The sequence below is a fragment of the Periophthalmus magnuspinnatus genome, chromosome 7, assembly GCF_009829125.3.
Source record: "Periophthalmus magnuspinnatus isolate fPerMag1 chromosome 7, fPerMag1.2.pri, whole genome shotgun sequence".
NCBI classification, from domain to species: domain Eukaryota; kingdom Metazoa; phylum Chordata; class Actinopteri; order Gobiiformes; family Gobiidae; genus Periophthalmus; species Periophthalmus magnuspinnatus.
This window is the reverse complement of record NC_047132.1, coordinates 4,346,064-4,369,451: the sequence shown is the minus strand read 5'-3', so window position 1 is coordinate 4,369,451 and position 23,388 is coordinate 4,346,064. Positions and strand designations below refer to the sequence as shown.

The 23,388-nt window shown below is 42.9% G+C and overlaps 1 protein-coding gene across 1 annotated transcript in view; it reads right to left on the bottom strand.

Annotated features, from left to right (window-relative positions):
* The window catches only part of LOC117373860 (uncharacterized), a 54,246-nt gene that overhangs the window by 15,596 nt on the left and 15,262 nt on the right, over positions 1 to 23,388 (bottom strand). Inside the window, exons 2-18 of the mRNA XM_055223196.1 lie at positions 13,837 to 14,034; positions 12,462 to 13,589; positions 11,667 to 11,904; positions 9,473 to 9,664; positions 8,958 to 9,078; positions 7,889 to 7,982; positions 7,683 to 7,769; positions 6,697 to 6,810; positions 6,419 to 6,517; positions 5,749 to 5,900; positions 4,233 to 4,371; positions 3,640 to 3,762; positions 2,808 to 3,005; positions 1,890 to 2,488; positions 1,079 to 1,345; positions 945 to 1,046; positions 71 to 320 (exon numbers count right to left, since the gene is read on the bottom strand). Coding sequence (XP_055079171.1) covers positions 71 to 320; positions 945 to 1,046; positions 1,079 to 1,345; positions 1,890 to 2,488; positions 2,808 to 3,005; positions 3,640 to 3,762; positions 4,233 to 4,371; positions 5,749 to 5,900; positions 6,419 to 6,517; positions 6,697 to 6,810; positions 7,683 to 7,769; positions 7,889 to 7,982; positions 8,958 to 9,078; positions 9,473 to 9,664; positions 11,667 to 11,904; positions 12,462 to 13,589; positions 13,837 to 14,034 — 4,101 coding nt within the window. The remainder of the gene's footprint in view (positions 1 to 70; positions 321 to 944; positions 1,047 to 1,078; positions 1,346 to 1,889; positions 2,489 to 2,807; positions 3,006 to 3,639; positions 3,763 to 4,232; positions 4,372 to 5,748; positions 5,901 to 6,418; positions 6,518 to 6,696; positions 6,811 to 7,682; positions 7,770 to 7,888; positions 7,983 to 8,957; positions 9,079 to 9,472; positions 9,665 to 11,666; positions 11,905 to 12,461; positions 13,590 to 13,836; positions 14,035 to 23,388) is intronic.

Sequence of the window (23,388 nt, the reverse complement as noted above, 5' to 3'; positions counted from 1 at the left end):
TATATATATATATATACTTTTTTTTATATATATATATTCTTGTGGTAAATCAACCTAAGGACAGACATACATGTCGGAGAAAGCAGCGTGCGACCAGTGCGGGCTCCCCCTGACAGGCCTCCAGCTCAGGGAGGAAATAGTGGCTGTGAAAGTCAAACAGCTTCTCCAGGTTCCCAAAGATAATGGCCCTCTTCCCGCGCAGGTCCTGGGGCACGTCGGGCTGGTCCAGCAGGGGGAGGTAGTGAGTCAGAATGTATCCCAGCGAGCGCATGTACTCTCGCTCAGTGTACAACAGCTCCTCCAGGACGCGCTGCAGACGACTGGTGAACAACACAACAGGAAGAGATTAGAGCGTTATTGTATTGTAAGGCAAACTCTTTCAGAAATCATGTGCAAGTTTGATAAACAGTATCCAAGACAGAAAAATTACAATTAAAATGAAAACCTGTACAGACATATTAGAGAGTAGAGTGATTACCTGCAGTCCTTCACTGAAAGCTTTGAGACAGAAAAAGTACACACAGGCCAATAAGAGTTTGTTTGTATTTCTACTTTGACAAATAAGGAAACATGCAACAACTATACAACTATAGTATTCTAAAACTACTCCTCTAACACATGGCCTCGCTATTTATGTTTTATTTCATTTCCATTAACTACTCTGTCTCCCTCTCAAGGGCTAAAAACACTCTGTTCCACCTTGTGATGTCATGAGGGTATAATCTACAAGTCTTAGTCTTCAAGTCTAGAACTGAATGGTTTGAATCTTGCAAACTGCCTTCACTGAGAAAATGACCACTTTGCCCCCTAGCAGAATGCATGTTTATTGTTTCCCAGACAGAATTTTCAGTTATCCAACAGGAAATACCAAGGCTAAGTGTTGGAAAAAGCCTAAAAATGCAGAACTTAAAATAAATAAATAAATAAATAAATAAAGGACTCACACAGAGTTGCTCGAGCTGTCGGCTGAACACAGCCCCTGCTCGTAGGTGCTGATGAGCAGACTGAGCTCTTCAGGCCCAGAGCCTCCACGGCTCCCCTGCTCCCCCCGGCCGCCCCCCTCTCACTCAGACATGACTCCTCTGAACAGAAGCTCCCGTGTCTGGACAGCTGGTACCTCTGCGCCTCCTGGAGGATACGACAGGACGGGGAGGAGGCGGTGCCCCCGGTGGATGCTCCACTGCAGGAGTCCTGGCTCACAGACCGGCCCAGGCCCAGTCCTCGGCTCCAGGGGAACCACTGACAGCCCACAGTGTGAGCCTGTGACAGGGCCAGAGCATCCCTCTCACTGCGGGCCCGCACAGCCTGCCTCCGACGGGACTCACGCTCTGACTTTTTCACCGACCTGAGGACATAAGACGGACAAAAAGCAATCAACATGTGGACAATAAATACAATTCAGTTCAATCTTAAATATTTTCCTAATTATTATCTTACTCAGATTTGTATTTAAGGTGACTCATGCATGTTCGAGTAATCCTATATTGTTCTTCTTTCAAAGCTTGGGGGCCCAGAAATGTTCAGATTTCACCTTCCCCCTCTCTCTGCTCACAGCCCTGTGTGTGGCAGTTGTTTAATACACAACCCATTTGTTTTATTTAAATTTCTGTACAGCTCTGTTCTAATAGTTTAGACTAGACTGGACTAGTATAGACTAAATACTGAATATTCAATTCTTTTACCTCCAAAATAAATGTTTAAAGGTACAGTATGTGGCTTTCTGGAGTGGGCAGGTCACCTGCATGATTCCACATAAATAGAAAGTTAAAACCAAGATGAGGCCATCTTCCAGACCAAATAAGAGTCAGGTTTGTGGAGATGCAAGCCCGTTTACAGTAAGGATGCATGTTTTTCAGTGCAATAAACCACAATAGCTCAGTGCGGGGTACCTTCTTGGAGACTGTGGAGGCACATCGGCCCTCTCTGCATTTTTCTCCTCTGGCTTCACTGTCTCACGCTCATAACAGCTCTCCATGAACCTCCTGTCCCCCAGCTCCAGGGCTCCAGACACGATCCTGTCCCACTGCGGATGCCCTGGGCCAGGTGTGGACTGCACCACCAGACCCTGACCTCCGGCACTGACCAGAGACCCCTCTGTGCTCACCACATCTATGTAGTGGTGCTCACAGTGACCACTCTCTGGTGCCTGAGTCCTCTCCAGGATCCGCTCCTCTAGCAGCTGCCGGGCCTCCTGACACCGCAGCCAGGCCACGTTCCACAGCCGCATGCCCCGGGACGCCCGCAGAGTCCCAGCCTGGAGCTTCACCTCATGGAAGCGCTCGGAGCTGAACTGGTCCAGCCTGTCCAGGAGGCCGTGCAGGGTGCAGAGCTCGGGGTCTGCCGGGGGAGGAGGTGGGGGGAAGTTTCCAGAGGACGAAGTGACGTCGTCCGGGACTGGTGGTTGGTCCTGGGTTTGGTCCAGATTGGTGGGGGTCCTGGAATGACTGTGTTCCAAGTAGTCCATGCATTCACTGGCAAGGGCTGTGGCCTGTGGAAGAGAGGAGATATCTTCATTCAGGGATGGGCCAATATGGATTTTTTTTTTTTTGAGCTGATACAAAGCTGAGGTTTGGCCACTGAGAAAGAGCCATATTATTTCATTAAATTATCCTATTTTAGTCAATTAACATATCTGTATATTTCATTTTATAGTGTAACTGGATGCAGAAACACAAATATTTAACACCAACAATAAATTTACAGAAATCAATCACAGAAGTATTTCTATACTCCCTTGATGACTGTTACCATGTTAGCTACAGCAGTTTACATGGTTTACCATAACAGCAGAAAGTGTCTTGTGGTACCTGCTCACAGAAGTCACAGACGTGCACCAGGCTCTGCAGCTCTCTCCCACAGGCCTCTGCTCTGCACAGGAAGTCCTCCAGGCCCGACTTAAAGCGCTCTACAAACCCCCTGAAGGCCTCTGTCTGGGGGTAGGATGTCCCACTCTGTTGAAACTGCTCCGCCTCAGAGACCAGGGACATGGCGTGGTGTCTCCTGTCCTGTGAGGGGGCAGGGAGGGCAGACAAAAAAATAAATACATAAAAAACACAAAAAATCAAATGACTTGTTGTCGCGATGCTAAAATTTTGAACTCGATTTCGATATTAAGGAACAAACTTGATGCTCAATACCAAATATTTATCTAGGATTGGACTTTATTTTCAGATTTTCACATGTTTTACTCCAATAATCAGTGGTTCTCGAACTTTCCCCACCAAGTAACACAAAAGATAATAGTTTTTCAAGTTTTCCTAATTAGGACTAAACAAGGTCTAGAATTTGAATAAACCAAGTCTATAATGAGATTTAACCACCAATAAGGTAGCTCTAAATAATGATGAACCTAGACTGAGGATCAAAACATAATCTCTAATGTAACATGTAACATAGTTATATATATATATATATATATATATATATATATATATATATATGTGTGTGTGTGTGTGTGTGTGTGTGTGTGTGTGTGTGTGTGTGTGTGTGTGTGTGTGGGGGTGTGTGTGTGTGTGTGTGTGTGTTTTCAAACAAATCTGAAAACAGTTTCAGTAATTATCCTGAATTCCTGTAGGTCATGTACTTATAGTTTTTGTAGTGTAGGTAGACCTAACAATAGATTCAAACTCTATGCCTTACATTAGCCTCTATGAGAAATCCAGTGAAGCTGTTGAGTATCTGCTCCATGTGCTCCCCAGAGTCATCCACAGACTGGACCTCCAGCAGGTGGCGCTCTCCCTCCTCATCAAACCACTGCTGAATCTTGGACGCACAATCACATACACAACACCAGCAGAGGTTTTATTTTATCTCTCATTTTAGAATCTTAAATTTGATTTTACTTTTCATTTCAAGATTATTCAAAATGATAAAAATGTCTTTTTGTTAAAGGGGACATGTTATGTAAGTGTATGAGCTTTTAATCATGTTATAGCAATGTTAACTCATCATTAGTTTACCCAAAGTTGTATGTATATATGATGTTTGAAGGAAAAAGAAAAAAAATATGTCAGTGGTAGAGTTTCTATTATTAAGGTGTTTACAATGAACAAACTGTTAAATAATAATCTACAGGCTATAATTTAATATCACGGTAAAAACCCAACAAAAACAATATAATGTATGTTTTCACATAGAGTTAAAAAAAAAACCTGAACATCAAAAAGTAGACATATTAAAAGACATGCACATGTTTTTATGTAGTTGCTGTGTTACTGTAATGAGACATTTACCTGACTGAGGTGTCCCTGCATGTCCCGCAGCTGCAGCAGGTACTGTAGATGGTCCAGGGACAAGTTGGACCTCTGCACCAGAACATGGACCTGCTCCTCCAGCTGGTTATACAGGCTCCCCACCGAATCCACCGCATCACTGTATAAACAAAATACAATCTAAAAATATGTACTGTCCCTGCTCTATACAGGCGGCCCACTGAATCCACTGCATCACTGTACACATAGGCCTGTCATGATAACAAATCCTGGAATGCCATATACCAGGGATGTCAAACTCATTTTCACCGAGGGCCACATCAGCAAAACGGCTGCCATCAAGGGCCAGATGTAACTGTGCGGCAGGATAAATGTCACTAAATGTGAACAAATGCCATGTAAAATAAATATAACAACTTTTAAACTTGTTAAATAACTGTTTCTGTATTTATTACTTATTCAAGTTGCAAATATTACATGTCTGTGTAACTCCGTGTAACACAGACACATAATATTTTTAAAAGTATGTATCTGGTCAGAGCACACCTTCAGTATTGCTTCAAAAACAGACTTTTTTAGCCTTTTAATTATTGGGCATTTTGTTGATTTTGTTGCTTTTGTTGAAGGCTAACTTTTTCATACATAGCTCCGTGTTTGGTGTCAAAATGTCGACGTAGATTGTGCTGATCAAAAAACATACAGATTTTCTCCTTAAAGCACAAACTTGTATTCACCTTTAGGACCTTTCTTGAAACTGCCTTTCACGCCGAAAATTTTCCTCTTCCTGAACAATTTGGGATGATTATTTGCAAATATTTCTCAGTGTCACTTGTTGGGAAAATCTCATTATTTTATTGTCAATGCACACATTAAACATGATTCATTCTTTCCCATATCACCCAGCCGTAACTATATCTACTATACAGACTGCTCACTGAGGCCACCACATCACTGTACAAAGCATAAATACACTGTCAAAATATGTACTATATCTACTCCACACAGGCTTCTGTATTCCTGCAAATATGGAAAAAATACCCTGTAAAAACACACTTCACACTTTGTACTTTAAGTTAATGTTGTGAATAAAAAGTATAATTTTAGATCTGCCATAATGAATGAATATATGAACTCATAGAAAGCTCTGTCATGTTTAAACACAAAAAACTAAATGTCATTGTGTCTCCATGGGGCCATATTCCATGGGGTCTAAAACCTTCTAGCTCTGTAGTTTAGATGTCTACAAATGTGTTCTTAAATGCATGGGATTCTTGTATTAGTTGACCTCTTCATTTTCCAGTCTTCTCACACATGTTTATGCTCCTAGATATGTTTCAAATGTACAGTTGCACATTTGTTCTATATTTATTCAGCCTCAATGCAGTTATTAGAAGAACAACATGTTTACTTAGCTCTGCTTTAGCTAACATGTCCTTGTGTGTAATTTGTTGTTGTGCAGTGCTAACTCCAGTGCATATTTAGTGGTAATGTCAGCCCATAGATAAACACAGATTGTTAGCCTGGCGTCCCTGTTTACCTGAGCTCGTCACACTGCGGGTATCTCAGCTCGCTCTCCTTCCTTAGTCGCGCTAGCATGGCCCCGCCCTCTCGCTGCAGACTAACCAATCGGCTGTCCTCGAGCACATCCCTCATCAGAGTTTGCTGGTCCACCATGCACTGCTGGACACTCTGGGACGGTAAACATAAGAACATGATCTAAACTTAAATAACACTGAGCAAAAATAGGCTGTAAATGGTTATAGGGTAACAAAAATCTCATGTGCTTTTTACGGCCCTGATGTCAGCTCACACTTAGGGCCAAGCCTTTTGTTGAGCCTTTTGTTGAGCACTTGAACGGGGCAATAGTGGAGCAGTCTCACTGCTGCATCTAAAATCACAGGGAATTGTATGTATTTTGATCTCCATTAGCTCTGTAAACACAGATATCTGCCATTGTGAAGGCAAAAAAAAACAAACGTACTCCATACTGTACTCCAATGTTTATCCAGTGTTACTTATACGCCAGACCATAAACTTGACATTAACAGACAGGGCTTTGGGACTGACAGCAGCACTTCCTCTGAGATTGACCAATTGATCACAATCAAGTCGTCTGAGTCTCTCCAGGTTGAAATGTATTTATATAATCTACACGTGTATTCAAAAACATGTGATCAAAATCAAAACACATCTGATGCTGGACCTACCTGTACAGAGTCAGTTCTTTTGGGCTCCTGCAATTTGCTGATGGCTCTGAGAAGCAGGTCCAGAGCCTCGTGGAGGTCACACACAAACGGGAACAGCTTCTGCTCACACACCCCCACACACACACCCCCACACACACACCCCCACACACACACCCCCACACGCACGCACACACCCCCACACACCCCCACACCCACACCCCCCCCCACACACACACACACACACACAGGTTAGATGGGCTTTAGAATGATCACGTATAATACCACTGTATGTCCCAAACCTGCTGCAGAGCGCTCCAGTCACAGCGGCCCGGAGGCAGAGTCCCGTTCAGGAGCAGGCTCAGCTGTCCCCCCTCCACCAGCTTCAACAGATTCTTCATCGTCAGGATTTCAGTCTGTAAAATACACTTTTATTTTAGTTTGAAATTATTGACAATAATGGGATAGGCAATATAACAAAAAGAAAATGATGTGAATGTGAATTTCCTGACCATAAACAAGATTTAATAATTGCCATGTAACATAAACAGTCAAATATCTTCCTCCAAAGTCTTCTTTTACTGAGAGAGGATTGGCTGTAGACCTCTACATGGTTAATCTTGGTTAATATTTGAATAATAGAACAGCCGTAACTTTAAGGGTCTATCCAGAATTGTTCTTGCTTTTTAAGTAATGTTAGCAGTTCACATTTTGTTACTTGTTGAGAGTGGACATTGAAGCCTTTTAAAATTAAAAGCGGCATGGTAATTGATTATCATGACATTAACAAATAGATGATAATTAGGCTCTAAAACGAAGGTGAAGATGTATGGAGGAGCACCTTTGGGTTTCAGCAGAGTTGAAACCAACCATCAGTGACAGCCTCCCCAAACTGTATCAATTAAAGATATATAAAACATTTCCAGGTATATTTTTGACAAGGAGACATTTGAGTATATAATTTAACATTGGTCCAATAAATGCAATATGTCCCCTTTAAAGATGTATGTAAATTTTTCACCTACTTGTCTCAGTAGCGCAGTAGACATATATGTATGTATGTATGTATGTATGTATGTATGTATGTATGTATGTATGTATATATATATATATATATATATATATATATATATATATATATATATATATATATATATATATATATATATATATATATATATATATATATATCAAAAGCTAGAGACAAGTAGACAACAACCCATCCACCAGAAAAGTTACACAGTACACCTTTAAACCTTTAAACCTTTATGTAATCGTCCGTTCTAACCTGGATGCCTGGACACCTCTCTGGTCTCTGTTTGTTGTCTTTGTCGATGAGCAGCAGCAGACTGTGCACAGAGCGGGGACACAGCTCCTGTGAGGGATCATACACATTTCTTATGCAACGCCTGCATTGTTATGGGATGTTATGAGATGTACTGAGCCCCAGTGTTTGGGATAAACCATGACTATTATTCAGTTTTCATCCCTCACCTCCAGAGACATCAGGGCTTTGTACAGCTGCGGTTGAGGACTGGATTTCCTCGCATCAAAAATGACTGTCAGACCAACTTCTCGAATTTCTCTCCTGATAGAAAAATAAATATGAAAAAAAATGTAAAACTACAATTTTTAAATAGCTTAAACTTGCACAGTTAAAACTATACTTCGGAAGATTCTTCAAGGAGATACATTTTATGTCATACTACTGTTATAGCCAAAGGAAGATTTCCATGAAAACAAGCAGGACTAGGCCCTCGTCCAGGCCAAAAAAGAGTCAGGTTTGTGAGGATGCAAGCCAGTTCACAGTAAGGACAGATGTTTATTTTTAACTTTGTGAGTGCAATAAACACAACCAAAACGCAAAAAAAAATATGCTTTTATTTTAATCTAATTTTGGTTAAAAAGGTACATACTGTGGCTTTAAAGATAATTTTTCTAGTGAGTGTGATGCAGACCAAGATCAGTCTTGGTCAGATTAGTCTGTAATTTAAGAACCAGACTACTTCAGTACTTTTGAATGTAATTACTGTAAATTTTGGACTATTAAGTGCACCTGAATATAAAGCAAAATTTTAAAAGAAAATTAATTTTGTACATTTATAAGCCACACTTGAATATAAGCCGCAGGTTTTCATGTTGTAACATGAGATATTTACACAGAAAGACAGTACACGGAAGTTTTTTTTTTTTTTTTTTTTTTAATTTTTGAACTATGCCTGATAATCAACAATACGGCACCAACACGCCATCGATACGGGATGAACATACTGGCATGTTTAGAAAATAAAACAGCAATAACTTGGGCCATCAAAAAGCTGCATCATTTGCATTTCTTTGTGTGTTTTCCACGATGAGGATGTATGCATGATGCACAAAATGACAGTTCAAAATCAAAACTAGTGTATTCTTCAGTGCATAAACTGGTGGCCTTTAGCCAGTAAAAATCCATAAATTAGCTGCTTGTATAAGCACTGGGGTTCAAAGCGTGGGAAAAAAGTTATGGCTTATAGTCTGAAATTTATGATAATTACTGTGTGCAAAATGACAAAGTGGTGCTTACCTGGTGATGGAGTAGAAGTAGAGCAGTACTTTGAAGAGCTCCTGACTGGTCACTGCTCCTCTCCAGCCTGGGTGATCTCCGTACAGTTCAACGATGCCTCTGCCACTTTTGTCTCTACCTCCTGAAATCATCACTCAATGAACTTTGACAAAACAAAAAATAACTCATAAGTATAATAAGTAATACAGAAACATCTTAAAGGCCCTAAACAGGTTTTAGTCCATCTTCCTGGTTGTCAAAGCTATATAATGATTTGGACAAGAATTGATAGTGAAAACAACTCTTATTTCTGTAGAATTATATAAGAGACTACAAATATTTTGTGCTTCAAACTACTTTCTATTATTAAAAAAAATCTCAGTATGGTATATAAATTGGTATCAGATATCAACCCTTTTCCTTAGTATGAAAAATGTTGTTGAAATTTTACTATCAGTAATTTGGAAGTATAATCCAAGAGTTTTTCCAAAACTGTTTAAACCAAAGAATATTTGATGGTACGGTTCTTCCCAGACCTGTGAGAGCGATGACTCCCTGGAGCAGGGGGGTTCTGGTGTCAGTTGACCCCAGTGGGAGGTGGTCAGGTCTGGGTCGAGCGGTCAGCAGGGGTGAGCTCTGCTGCACCAGGGCTGGAGGAGGTTTGGACTGGACCTCTGTATGAAAACTGCTGCTAGGTCCTGACTGGGCAGATTCCACAGCAAGGGAACCTGTTTATGACAAATTATGAACCCAAATCAACACATCTATAAAATACATTTTGTAACCACTAGGTCTGTCATGATAATTCAATTCAATTCAATTCATTTATTTTTGTAACGCCCAAAATCACAACAACAGTTGTCTCGAAGGGCGTTCATGTTTTGGTTGATGGGGGGAAACCGGAGTACCCGGAGGAAACCCATCCAGACACGGGGAGAAACATGAAAAACTCCACACAGAAAGGCCTGGTGACCCGGGGATCGAACCAACCTTCTTGCTGTGAGACATGAGTGATGGCACTCAGTCACCGTGCCGCCAAGACAAAAAAAACAAAACAACAGGAAGAATCAGACACAACAAGAAAAATCAGACACAACAGGAAAAATCAGACACAACAGGAAAAATCAGACAACATAAGAAATCGGCCAGGAGACCAGACGAGGAGGAGGAGAGCCGGGCGAGGAGGAGGAGAGCCAGGCAAGGAGGAGGTCCAACTGTCAAGTACTACATCAACTTAATGTTCAACATGGCTATACAGATTTAAGCCATAAATTATCACTCCTAATTAATCACTTCTATAACTTACAAATCAAACCAAGTTCCATTCTGTTATTTATTTATTGCAGCTCATGATTTTTTTTTTTTTATGACATTGTAGATTTAGAATATTTTTTGTGACTTAAATTTGCCTTGGGCGATATACTTCAGCGATATACCAAACTTCAAAATATGTTATCATGACAGGCCTAATAAACACGGTCAATTCTCACACCACATATGCAGGCAAAATGTGAGAAGTGTCCCAAGGACACAACAGCAATAAGCAGTGATCGGAATTGGGACCAAACAGGTGAACACCGATATAATTTAGTCCCCAATGTTTGTTTAATTGGAAATATTTTACTAAAAGTAATTATAGAGGTCTTTATTGAATTGTGTGAGAGAATGAACCTTGTCCTTTGACTTTCAAACAAATTATTACAAACACTGTATCTGATTTTTATTGCCTTAAAAACATGAACAGAAATAATTAAAATGTTTTCCTCATTCTTGGACGATTAAATGCTTTAGATGCACGCAGCAGACATATTTTGCCTTCAAGAGCTGCTTAAACAAAATGTCAAAATAATATATACTGGGGCAATACAAGTTTTGCTCAAAAAGAAAACTTTTAGCCAAAAATATACTAAAATGAAAGCATGACTTTTCAGTTTGGTTGTGTTTATGGCACTGAGATAACATTGGAAAACATGCATCCTTACTCCTTTGGTTATAATATTCCACAGTATGGCATAATATGTATCTATCTCCTTGGAGAATGTTCCAATAGTACAGACCCTCAGTATAACCTGGTTCATCTTTTGCATGTTCCACAGATTTTTTTGTGCAATTTTACATGTTTTTTTTACAGCATATGATCGCGCATTGTGTTCTGTGTCCTGATTGGCTGCGGGACTGTAGACAATTGTCCATCAGTCTCCTCCGTGCCATGTCTCCTGTACAGTACAGAATGTGTTCAGACAAATTTACATAAATGTTGGATCACAGTGTGACACTGAAGTGCTGTATGTTTGCAAGTTTTCTCCCCGACAAAACCCACAATGTCGATGAAACGTTCTGCACTGGCAAAGGCGCCTACGAAGGTATGAACTTGAGAAATGTGAGAAAATGTTGATTCCTGTGTGAGAAAAGTGTATAAAGTGTGTGGTGAGGGGTTTTACAGCAGCAAAACATATAGAATAACTGTAAAAAATAAAGCTGGCTACTTTGCGGATTTCGCTTATTGGGGGTTATTTTTACAACATAACCCCGGCGATAAACAAGGAACCACTGTATTCACTTTTTTTTAATTAACTTCTATTTCCATGGAATCATGCATGTAACTACCTCCAGAAAGTTATGTACTGTACATTTAAGAAGAAATAATTTAGCTTTTAGTTTGATTAAAGCAATTGTGCCTAGATCTATCACAAATAATTAAATGAAACATTGTTCTTGTGAAAGGCTTACCTGTACCTGGCACGGTTAACTTCCTGCGGATAATCTTGGGTGACACCAGTCCAAATGCAGTGGTGTTTTTACATTTGACCACGTGGAGCTGAGGAACATCTGAACTGGGCTCTCTGTTCTCCTTCCTCCTAATCTTCTGCCCATCCACGATCACCACGTCACACTTCTCCGACGTGTCCACTACTGCCGTGGACAGGGACGAGCTTCTACCATCCGACCGCACTGACCCCCTCCTGCTCTGGGGGCTGTAAAAACTAAAATTTCTAAAATAATTATCCCTGTTCTGCTCAACATAACTCATTCCTTGATTTTCATTTGAACAATAGCCAAAGTTTGCTTGCATCGGAGCGTTACAAAATCCAATGCTTGGTATTCTCGGCGGTAATCCATTTACGTTAGTCCTTGATTGCCTTAAAGCTACAGGGGTTTGTTCAGTTGTCGTCTCTTGCTTTAGCACGTCACTACCTCTGTATTCCACACAGTGGGCGGCATCACCTGGTTTCCAATAGCTAAAAGCATTTGTCTCACCTGATTCTTTGCAAATAGCGTCAGATTGTGCTTGCATCCACCCCATGTGAAAATTTCCCCACGGATTTCCCGTTTCATCTTGCGCCGAGTTGCTAATATTTTGCTGCAAGTCGCTCTCTTCCTCGACAACAGTGCACATAGCCATTTTTGATTTATCTTTTACAGAATTCAGTGGATTTGGATAGCAGCTTGGTAAGGAAAAGATCACGATATTTACACCTCAACTCTTGAGCTTTGGACACTTTGCCGATATTTTACGCTGCATACATGGCCGTGCACGGCTTTTTCTGGGAATTGAATGGCACGGAAACATGGTGACATATCCAACGACTCCAAACTGGAACGGTGGTTTAAATTTGGAGATGCTACCGGGTTAGCTAGTGTCATGTTTAGCGCTGGCGGGCTAAGGATGTGAGGTCTTGGAGGTAACTTGGCTGAGGTGAATGTTGTTAGCTGCTGTCTTTCCGTTTGCATGTACGAATCCATTGGTTGTGGTTGCGTTATCGGTAATTTCTGCATGTTGCTAAATAGTTTTTTCTCTTCTTGCTCAGTCGACAAGTGAACTTTTCCAAACAGCATGGTTGCTTGCGTTATGTCAATGTACTCGCCTTCTGTAGTGGAAATTTGGTCAACGGTTTCTTTGCTATTGATAACAATATCCGACTCTGCGCTAATATTATTTTTTGTTTTTCCTTCTTTTTCCTGGTTGTCCCGTGTGCTCGGAGATACCCACACAACCGGTTTAGCTTCTTGTTCGCTCTCTTTGCTAACTTGATTTGCTGCTAAAGATGCTTTGCTAGTATCCACCAAACGCAAAGAAACTGCTATCCCGTGTTTCGCCGGCAATATCCTTGTCTGCACAGAATAGTTTGGGCTTGCTACTGGTTGTTGTGCTGATTGTGAAATTGAGAATTGCTTGGATGAGGAGCTCGTTTCAGGGTAATTAGGTAGCGGAGGAGGTATAGGTGGGTATGAGGAAGGCGCAGCGGCCATAATATTCCGATCTTGGGAATTGTTCAAAAATTCAGGTACGGCTACCCTTTCCCATGGTAGTCTCACCACACCCTGCTCGTTGGTAAGTAAACAGTGACTTAGAGGTGTTCCATTGCGATCCTGGTTCAACTCTGTCAACCAATCAACTGTGAATATGCAAGGGTAGGAAGTCTCTGGGATGGGCGTTTCCTCAATTAGAATGTCTTCCTGTCCAAGCCCTGCCTCCTCCAGCCGACTGCAGACCAGGATGCGAGCTGATTGGTCACAGAAGGGCGTCACTTGGAGGTAGAAGTCTCCGGGACAAAGGTGCAGGGGGTCTATGGGGGAGAGGTGGATGACGACCCGGTCTCTTAAGCACAGCGGCCAGCCCTCGTGAAGGAACAGACGCTCTGGGTACTGAGACTGTAAAGGGAAAGAGAAAAGGTTTTTAATAAATTGTCTTATTGAGAATATCATCAAATGGCCCACTGTGCTAAAGGCCATGTTTTTATTTATTATTTTATATTTTAAAGGTAGGGAGCTTTCAGGTGGCATCCAAATCAGTGTCAACAATCTAAAGCAAACTAAATGTAAATATATTCTGTGTCATGCAGCTTTAAGGACAGGTGATCGTATAGATGTAGATGGATGGACAGGTGAATGCACTCACACAAGCGGCCTGCTGCACAGAGTCGAGGATGTGCTTGGCAGGGACCAGGAAGTGGAGGAGGCAGCGGAGGGCGTCACCGCAGTAACGACCCTGGATGAGGGTGAAGAGCTGGCTCAGCAGAGTGGGAGCAGTGGACTCAAATGGGGGGTACAGGTCTGAGAGGAGAGCCTGGATCGAGCCCTCCACACAGTCTGGCTTCTGCAAAACAAGCACATATAAATACATACAAACTCAATACATTAATTAACATTTATTAAAACAGTAAATTCAGAATCATTTTCCTAGAGCCCTACAATCGGCTATCTCCACAATAGTAGCTGACTAGTTCCGATCAGAGGGACAGTCGGCTCAACCATTTCCGGTGTAATGTCATGTCTATGAGGTTTTTCCCAAGTCTCTGTTTACAAATGTATATCTTTGTGTGTCAGGGTAATGCTAATGCCAGTTTTGGAGCCTAACACCACTGACTGAAATAATCTACACCTACAAATAATTGGGTCATCCTTACAACAAATTTAATGTTCCATTTAATGTTTTAATATAAGTTACATACACAAAAGTACCTTTATAAAAGCAGAAGTGTTCTTCAGTGAAGTTTTCCTCACCTTTGTAAAGTGTTTAACATATTGTCAGTAACATCCACCCACTGCTGTCTGTCCACTGCCTGATTTGTCAGGATTTATTGATTTTAACACGACTCGACTTAAACCTCATAGACATGACGTTATACCGGAAATGGTCAGGCTGACTGTCCTTCTCTTTGGAACTAGCTGCTACCGTTGAGCACAGAGCCAACTGAAAAAGCCTAACTGAGACTAGAAATCAGTGGCTTGCTTTTCACCCAGTGAACCATCTAATAAAATTGGCATTGGCTTACGGAGTATCACCAAAACTAAACTCACACTTTTTAACATATCAGCCTTAAAGTTTCAGCATAGGCCAATATTTTAGATGTAGTATTTAGTATTTTAAAATCTACATTTGTCCAACTGAAAATTCAATGAGATGTGATGACAACACAATCCCGAGTTCATTTATATCAACCTCAAAATATCGACAGCCATTGGCTGATGTAGATTCAAAAACATTGGCACCTACACTGATGCTGCATACCACCAGGTATACCACCAATCAGTTAGTGGGTGTGTATAAAAAGAACCCCAGCACACCAGACCTTCACATCAACTGCAACTTGACCTCTGACAACATGCCTAAGATCCACCCTGAGACCAAAGCATTAATTACCAAGAGGCTGAAGACCAGATCCACTGCTGAGGTGGCTGACACCTTCAATGTGTCTCAGCGTCAAGTACAAAGAATAAGAAAAAGATCTGAAAAGACTGCAGATGTTTTTGACAAGCCCAGGTCTGGCAGACCCCGCAAGATAACTGCTCGGGAGGACCGTTTGTTGATTCGAAAATCCAAGGCCAGCCCCTTTTCCACTGCAGCAGAGCTCCACCAGGCCTGGTCACCTCAAGTCCCTGTGTCAACCAGAACAGTTTGTAAAATTCTGTCTCGAAATGGCCTCCATGGTCAAATCAGTGCACAGAAACCAGCACTAAACAAACGGCAATTAAAAAAACGTGTGGCATTTGCCAAGGCCCACAGCCTGCTAAAAGGATGGACACTGGAAAAGTGGCAGAAGGTGGATTTCTCAGATGAATCCTCAGTTGAATTACATCACAGCCACCGCAAATATTGCAGGAGACCGACTGGAGCCCGCATGGATCCAAGATTCACCCAGAAAACAGTTAAGTTTGGTGGTGGAAAAATCATGGTCTGGGGTTACATCCAGTATGGGGGTGTGCGAGACATTTGCAGGGTGGAAGGCAATATCAATAGCCTAAAATATGCAGCACACGGAGTGCGCATGCGCGAGCCGTGTGCTGCCTGTTACGATCGCTCCGACCACTTCTTTGCTTTTTTCTTACTTTCTATTGTTTTACGTTTTTACTTGTTACCCACTTTTGGACACTTGATTGGTAACCATATTGAACACATATTGGTGGGTTTTGGCGACTTTTGATAGCTCCTTTACAAGTTGCTGGAACTTTAAAAGTCGCCATGCGTCTCCAGTACACACGAGATCAGCTGATCAGCCTAAACAATGGAGCAGCTGTAAACACCGAGAGCCGGCATGCTATCCCCGAGTTCTGCAGAAGACGAGCGCACAGGGGCTGCAGAGGGAGTAAAAAGCTACGACGGAGGAGGATTGCAGCAAAACAACAGAGACAGAAGTACAAGCCGAGTCTCCCCTCCATCGTGATGGGTAACGTGAGGTCACTCGCAAATAAGATGGACGAACTCACAGCGCTAGCCCAGAGTCAGAGGGAATATCGAGAGTGCAGCCTGATGTGTTTTACGGAGACATGGCTGCATGAAGACGTCCCAGATGACAACGTGACCATCGCGGGCTTCTCTACAGTCAGGGCAGACAGAGACCGCGCCAGCACCGGTAAGAGCCGCGGGGGAGGCCTCGCTCTACTCGTCAACCACCGCTGGTGCAGTCCTAACCACATCACCGTAAAGGAACGGATCTGCAGCCCTGATGTGGAACTATGCACTGTTGGACTACGTCCCTATTATTTGCCGAGAGAGTTCTCTCATGTTGTTTTTGTTGGAGTCTACACACCCCCCTCAGCCAACCCTCGCAGCGCCTGTGACGCCATTCACGCAGTTGTGGCCCGGATACAGACGGTTCACCCTACTGCTCTCATTGTGATTTCTGGGGACTTCAACCATGTTAGTTTGGACAAGACTCTCTCCCATTTTCACCAGTTTGTGAACTGTCCCACCAGGGAGGAAAGGACATTAGACCTTTGTTATGCTAATGTCAGGAATGCATACCTGGCCACACCACTGCCCCCATTGGGGGGGTCTGATCACATTCTGGTTCACCTCAAAGCAGCTTACCTCCCTCTGGTGAAGCGCCTCCCCCCAACAACAAGGACTGTGAGGAGATGGACGGATGAGGGCATGGAGATGCTACAGTGCTGTTTTGAGGAGACTGATTGGGCTGTACTAACGGAGCCACATGGAGAAGACCTGGACGGGCTGAACGACTGCATCACCAGCTACATCAACTTCTGTGAGGACTCAATAGTCCCAGCAAGAACTGTGAAATGTTATCCAAACAACAAGCCGTGGATAACCAAGGACATTAAAACCATACTAATCAGGAAGAGGAGGGCCTACAGAGCTGGCGACAAGGAGGAGGCCCGGTCTGCTCAGAAGGAACTGAAGGTGAAGCTGAGGAAGGCCAAACAGAGACATGGGAGGAAGCTGGAGGGGAGACTCCGACAGAATAACATCAGGGAAGTCTGGAGCGGCATGAGAGCCATCACAGGACACAAGCCGACCAGAGGGAGAGGCGTTGAGGGGGATGTGAACTTAGCCAATGAGTTCAACATCTTCTTTAATCGCTTTGAACTGGCAGGCAATTACCATCTCCAGCCAGTAGCCTCCCCCACCCCCCTCCCCCGTCCATCTCCAGGGGAAGACTCTGCTCACACCTCCGACAGCTCCACCCCTCCCCCTCCTGACACCTCCACACTGACTGTCACTGAAGAGCAGGTGAAGAGACAGCTGCTGAGACTCAGGGCTGGCAAAGCTCCAGGGCCTGATGGAGTGAGTCCCAGGGTCTTAAAGAACTGTGCCCCTCAGCTAAGTGGTGTCCTGCACCTGATCTTCAACCTGAGCCTGAGTCTTCAGAGAGTCCCCCTGCTGTGGAAGACATCGTGCCTCGTCCCTGTCCCGAAGACGCCGCACCCCAGCGACCCCAAGGACTATAGGCCTGTGGCACTGACCTCCCACATCATGAAGACTCTGGAACGACTCGTCTTGGAGCAGCTGAGGCCCAGGGTCCAATATCTGCAGGACCCCCTCCAGTTCGCCTACCAGCCCCATCTCGGAGTAGATGACGCCATGTTGACCCTACTCCACAGAGTCTACCCCCACCTGGACACACCGGCTGCCACTGTGAGGGTCATGTTTTTTGACTTCTCCAGTGCCTTTGACACCATCAGGCCGGCTCTGCTGGCTGAGAAGCTGGCGGTGTTGCAGGTGGAGGACTCCCTGGTGTCCTGGATTGTGGACTATCTCACTGGAAGACCACAGTATGTACGCTTACAGGGCTGTGTGTCAGACAGAGTGGTCAGCAACACCGGGGCTCCACAAGGGACAGTCCTCTCTCCCTTCCTCTTCACTCTCTACACCACGGACTTCAGCTACTGCAGTGAGACTTGCCACCTTCAGAAGTTTTCTGATGACTCTGCAGTGGTGGGATGCATCAGCGGTGGTGACGAGAGGGAGTATAGGACTGTTGTGGACAACTTTGTCACGTGGAGTGAGAAGAACTACCTTCAACTCAACGTGACCAAGAAAAAAGAACTGGTGGTGGACCTGAGGAGGACCAAAGCGGCTGTGACTCCCATCTCCATCCATGGGGTCAGTGTGGACGTGGTGGAGGAGTACAAGTACTTGGGAGTGTACTTGGACAATAAACTGGACTGGAGCAGAAACGTGGACGCAGTCTATAAGAAGGGCCAGAGCCGCCTCTATTTCCTGAGGAGGCTGAGGTCCTTTGACATCTGCAGGACGATGCTCAGGATGTTCTATGAGTCTATGGTGGCCAGTGCCATCATGTACGCTGTGGTCTGCTGGGGCAGCAGTCTGCGCGTGAGGGACACTAATAGACTCAATAAGATCATCAGGAAGGCTGGTCATGTTGTGGGGGAGGAGCTGGACTCTCTGACTGTTGTGTCGGACAGGAGGATGTTGACCAAAGTCAGGACTATTCTGGACTCTCCCCTCCACCCCCTCCACGAGGTGCTGGCCAATCTGAAGAGCTCGTTCAGCCACAGACTGTTACTGCCACGCTGCTCCACTGAGAGACACAGGAAATCTTTCCTGCCTGTCGCCATCAAACTGTTAAACTCCGTTCTGTAACCAAACACTTCAATACTCCAATATTCCACTTTGTACATAGATGTAAATAGTGTGTGATTTTGTGAGATGATCTATTTATTTATTTTGTTTAACACTGACACTTTATTCTTATTGCATGACACTTTATTCTTATTGCACAAATTTTATTATTTAAATGACTTTTTATTCTTATTCTTAAATTCTATCCCGTGGTTGTGGCATCTTGTAACTAAGAGAATTTCCCTTCGGGGATCAATAAAAGTGATTCTGATTTCTGATTCTGATTCTGATATCAAGAAGTATTAGCTACCTCTTACGTTCCCAACCGTAAAAGTCGTCAAATTTTGAAGCAGGATGGTGCTCCATCGCATACTTCTATCTCTACATCAAAGTTCCTCAAGGCGAAGAAGATCAAGGTGCTCCTGGACTGGCCAGCCCAGTCACCAGACATGAACATCATTGAGCATGTCTGGGGTAGAATGAAAGAGGAAGCATGGAAGGCAAAACCAAAGAATCTTGATGAACTCTGGGAGGCATGTAAGACTGCTTTCTTTGCTATTCCTGATGACTTCATCAACAAATTGTATGAATCATTGTCGAACCGCATGGATGCAGTCCTTCAAGCTCATGGAAGTCATATAAGATATTAAATATGGATTTCACAGCACCTCTACTTAATTCACTGACGTTATGCAACATATTTTTGTATTTGAAGTAAATTATTTGTTCAATTTTCTGTAGGCGACAAAACTTTTGTCTTGCCAAAATCTGACCTTTCTGTGTTCATTAAATGATCAATCTTTCTTCAGTGAAGCAAATTTATTTTAGTATATTGAGCATAATTTGGGAGGGTTTTAGCTTTCATATGAGACATTTCTAAGACCAATCGATTAATTTAAAGTCAGGTTATAAGCTTTTGTTTCTACAAAATGGATAAGTGACAAGACTTTTGTCAGGGACTGTAGACAAAATGTACCAAAAGTGTACATAGGATGACCTACACAGAATGTATGTGAAGTATTTAACAGTTATAGCAATGGCAGTAAAACCTCGTGTTGAACCTTAAAACATTTCAACAGCTATGACCTTTGACCTGAGCTCCTGACTTTAGGCTACACTGTATTTAGCTCTGAGAAGGCCACAGAGAACAGAGACAGACCAACTACTTTACATATCCTCTTTCTACAAGAATCTTAGTTACTATGCCATATGCAGAATTTCAAAACATTATCTGACTTTAAAAACATACCATAATTCCTGTATTTATAACAAGTCAAATGGTGCGCAGAGGGCAGCTGTCATATTTATAATACAAAGAAAAGACCAAAATGTGTTTCACTTCAGGCAATATTTTGCACAAATAAATAAGAAGACACTACATTTAGAGTAGCTGTGGGCTGATATGATTTTATTTTTAGCCAGTACCGATATTTGATATTTGGTTTGCTGCTGTGATCGATAACCGATATTTGCCAAAACATACGTTTTTAAAATCTACTGCAAGACCCACAGTTTTATCTTAAGTTGAAGATTTCAAATTAACTCTTCACTTTTGTAAAAAAAAAAAATAATTGCAAAATATATTTACCTGGGATATAAAATAATTACTTATAACACTCTTCTTCATCCAGATTCACTCATTAGTCTGCTCAAAAAAGCCACACAGAGAATGGGGCAGCAACAAAAAATATCTGTCAAATATCTGTATCTAAGAATCTATATCAACATCAGCAGATACTGATACTGGATATATTGTTATTATTTATTCTTCTTCTTCTTTCTGAGTGGAAGCAGCACATTTACTGGTGGAGGGTTCACTCCTTCTTGTCTGTTTATAGATGTTATTGCCTTGAATTTAGTATGAATTTAAATGAATCTATCACCAAGGAGACAAGCAGGCGACAAGTTACAGATATATGGAAAGGCAAGCCTGGTCACGGTATTTGTGTATGCTCCCCCCTCCAAAAAAGTTACAAACTCGCATTACCGGTAACTGGCAAAAAAACAAACAAAAAACAAACAAACATCATAATAGACAGTCAGACAGTTCTCTCTCAGACCCTTACATCTTTCCTTACACTGACAATATCTTGTATATTCACATGTATTTTCCATGAGGCTAATCCACTCATGTCTGTTTCACTCACATCAACAAGAGCTTCCTCCAGGGACAGTGACTCAGGCCTGCACTCTTTATCTCTCCATTTCTTTGCTTTCCCCAATGTCAAAAGTATCAGCACTCAAATCAAATATAGGTCTTAATGGTGACAACTGTAAAGCTGATTCATTCTCAGTTACAAAAGCATTGGACATAATTATTAGTTATTGGTGTTTTGTTTTGTTCACGAGTGAGGGAAGGATGGAGCGGGAGATTGACAGGCGGATCGGTGCAGCGTCTGCAGTGATGCGGTCGCTGTATCGGTCCGTTGTGGTAAAGAAGGAGCTGAGCCGGAAGGCGAAGCTCTCGATTTACTGGTCAATCTACGTTCCTACCCTCACCTATGGTCATGAGCTCTGGGTCATGACCGAAAGGACAAGATCGCGGATACAAGCGGCTGAAATGGGCTTCCTCCGCAGAGTGGCCGGGCGCACCCTTAGGGATAGGGTGAGGAGCGCGGTCACACGGGAGGAGCTCGGAGTAGAGCCACTGCTCCTACACGTTGAGAGGAACCAGCTGAGGTGGCTCGGGCATCTGCTCAGGATGCCTCCTGGACGCCTCCCTAGGGAGGTGTTCTGGGCATGTCCCACCGGGAGGAGGCCCCGGGGAAGACCCAGGACATGCTGGAGGGACTATGTCTCTCGGCTGGCCTGGGAACGCCTTGGGGTCCCACCGGAGGAGCTGGAGGACGTGTCCGGGGTGAGGGAAGTCTGGGAGTCCCTGCTTAGACTGCTGCCCCCGCGACCCGGCCCCGGATAAAGCGGAAGAAGATGGATGGATGGATGGATGGATGGTGTTTTGTTCTCAAAATATTAAGATCAGAAAGCAAAATTAGCCTCCAACAAGTCTCTCATTTGGAGTGCCAATGCTAGGACTCGCTCAGATCTACATCGTCACCACAGCACCTGCAGCCAATCATGAATGAGTGCTAGTGCAGCCTCTGCAGCTCAGTGAGGTTCTGAGCTTTCACATGAAAAACTTGTCTGTGTCCTCTGTATACAGGTTAAGGCACTGGGAACCAAGGTTCAGCTGTGATCATAATACCTTTTTTAAAACAGTCCAGTACAAGCTACTGTGTCTTTAATATGGAGTTATTTGCATAAACAACATTGCATTGACATGAACCATTGCCTCAGTTCTTAACAGTTGCACAGATATGGGGGAGGTGTCTGAGCAGCACTGCAGATGATTCATGGAGCATACATTTGGCCTTTTGTATCACACGCCTTGACAGGGCTGTTTCTAGCATATTGGAGGACTGTAGCCCTTGTTTGCTAAACTACTATTTAGGTACTACAAATTCTTAGATATATACAACAGCCTATAAAAAATATTAAACAACTTATTTTTAAAATAGATAAATGACATCTGAACTGTTTTAAAAGGTCCACTATGTGCCTCAGCGCCTTACAGAGTTGTAAAAATCTTGGATCTTGGAATAATAATAATTTAACTGTAAAAAGTGTGATGACCGAGATGTGATGTGTATGTTTTTCTTGAGAGATAAAAATAGTTTTTTATAATGTCATATTTTGTTATTTTTCTGTGTTGTATTGATTGTGTTTGCTGATGCCTTGGCCAGATTTCTCTTGTAAAAGAGATTCTAAATCTCAATGGGACTTGCAGGTAAAATAAAAATTTGACTTTTCTGGTGGACAGTCTGTCACCATTATAGATTTGCCTCAAATATTCCAGAAATAAACTGACCTATTCCCATGGAGACCAGCAGGTGACCCCACCAGGCCAAGTTACAGGTCAGAGCTGAGCAGGTGGAGGATTCCCCAATGGAAAAGTGCACCTTTAATGTGTGTAAGCATTATCTGCTGAGTCCAATATGAATTAAATATGTTCAAATTAAGCAAAAATCTTAAAATTCTGCTTATAAAAGACTTGGAATTTGACTTGAGTAGGGGCCCCTAGTAGTGAATGTGGGGGCCCTCTACATTAAATTGTTTTCTTATAGTTACGCATGGCTCTGGAACTTCAATTCAGCCTGTATCCATCAGCAGAATTAGTACAGAGTCCCCATATTCACCTGCTCCGGAGCACTTCCCAGACACTGCCCATCTCCCCAGTCTCACAGGGGGCCAAATTGTTTCTGCTAACCCGTTTACGAGCTGTGTCCAGGGGGAGGCATGTGCTGAATGGGCCTGGCCACGGAGGACCGGGCTTGATGCAGATTCACACAGCTCAGTATAAACAGTGTCGGAAATAAACACGCTCACATTTCGAAGGATAGGATGTCTCGCACAGGGAGACACAAAACATAAATAGTCTGAGCGCATACCACACGTCAAGCCCCATCCTGTCCAAACGAGATCCCGATATTAACAGTGTAATCGTATTGTGCATTTATTTTAAGGGTATTTATAGTAAGTGATAAATGACAGATGGAATGACCTGGTTGAGTGTGCACATGATATTCATGGTTTTCTAACTTTTAAGACTTGGTTTTGTGGGGTAGTACC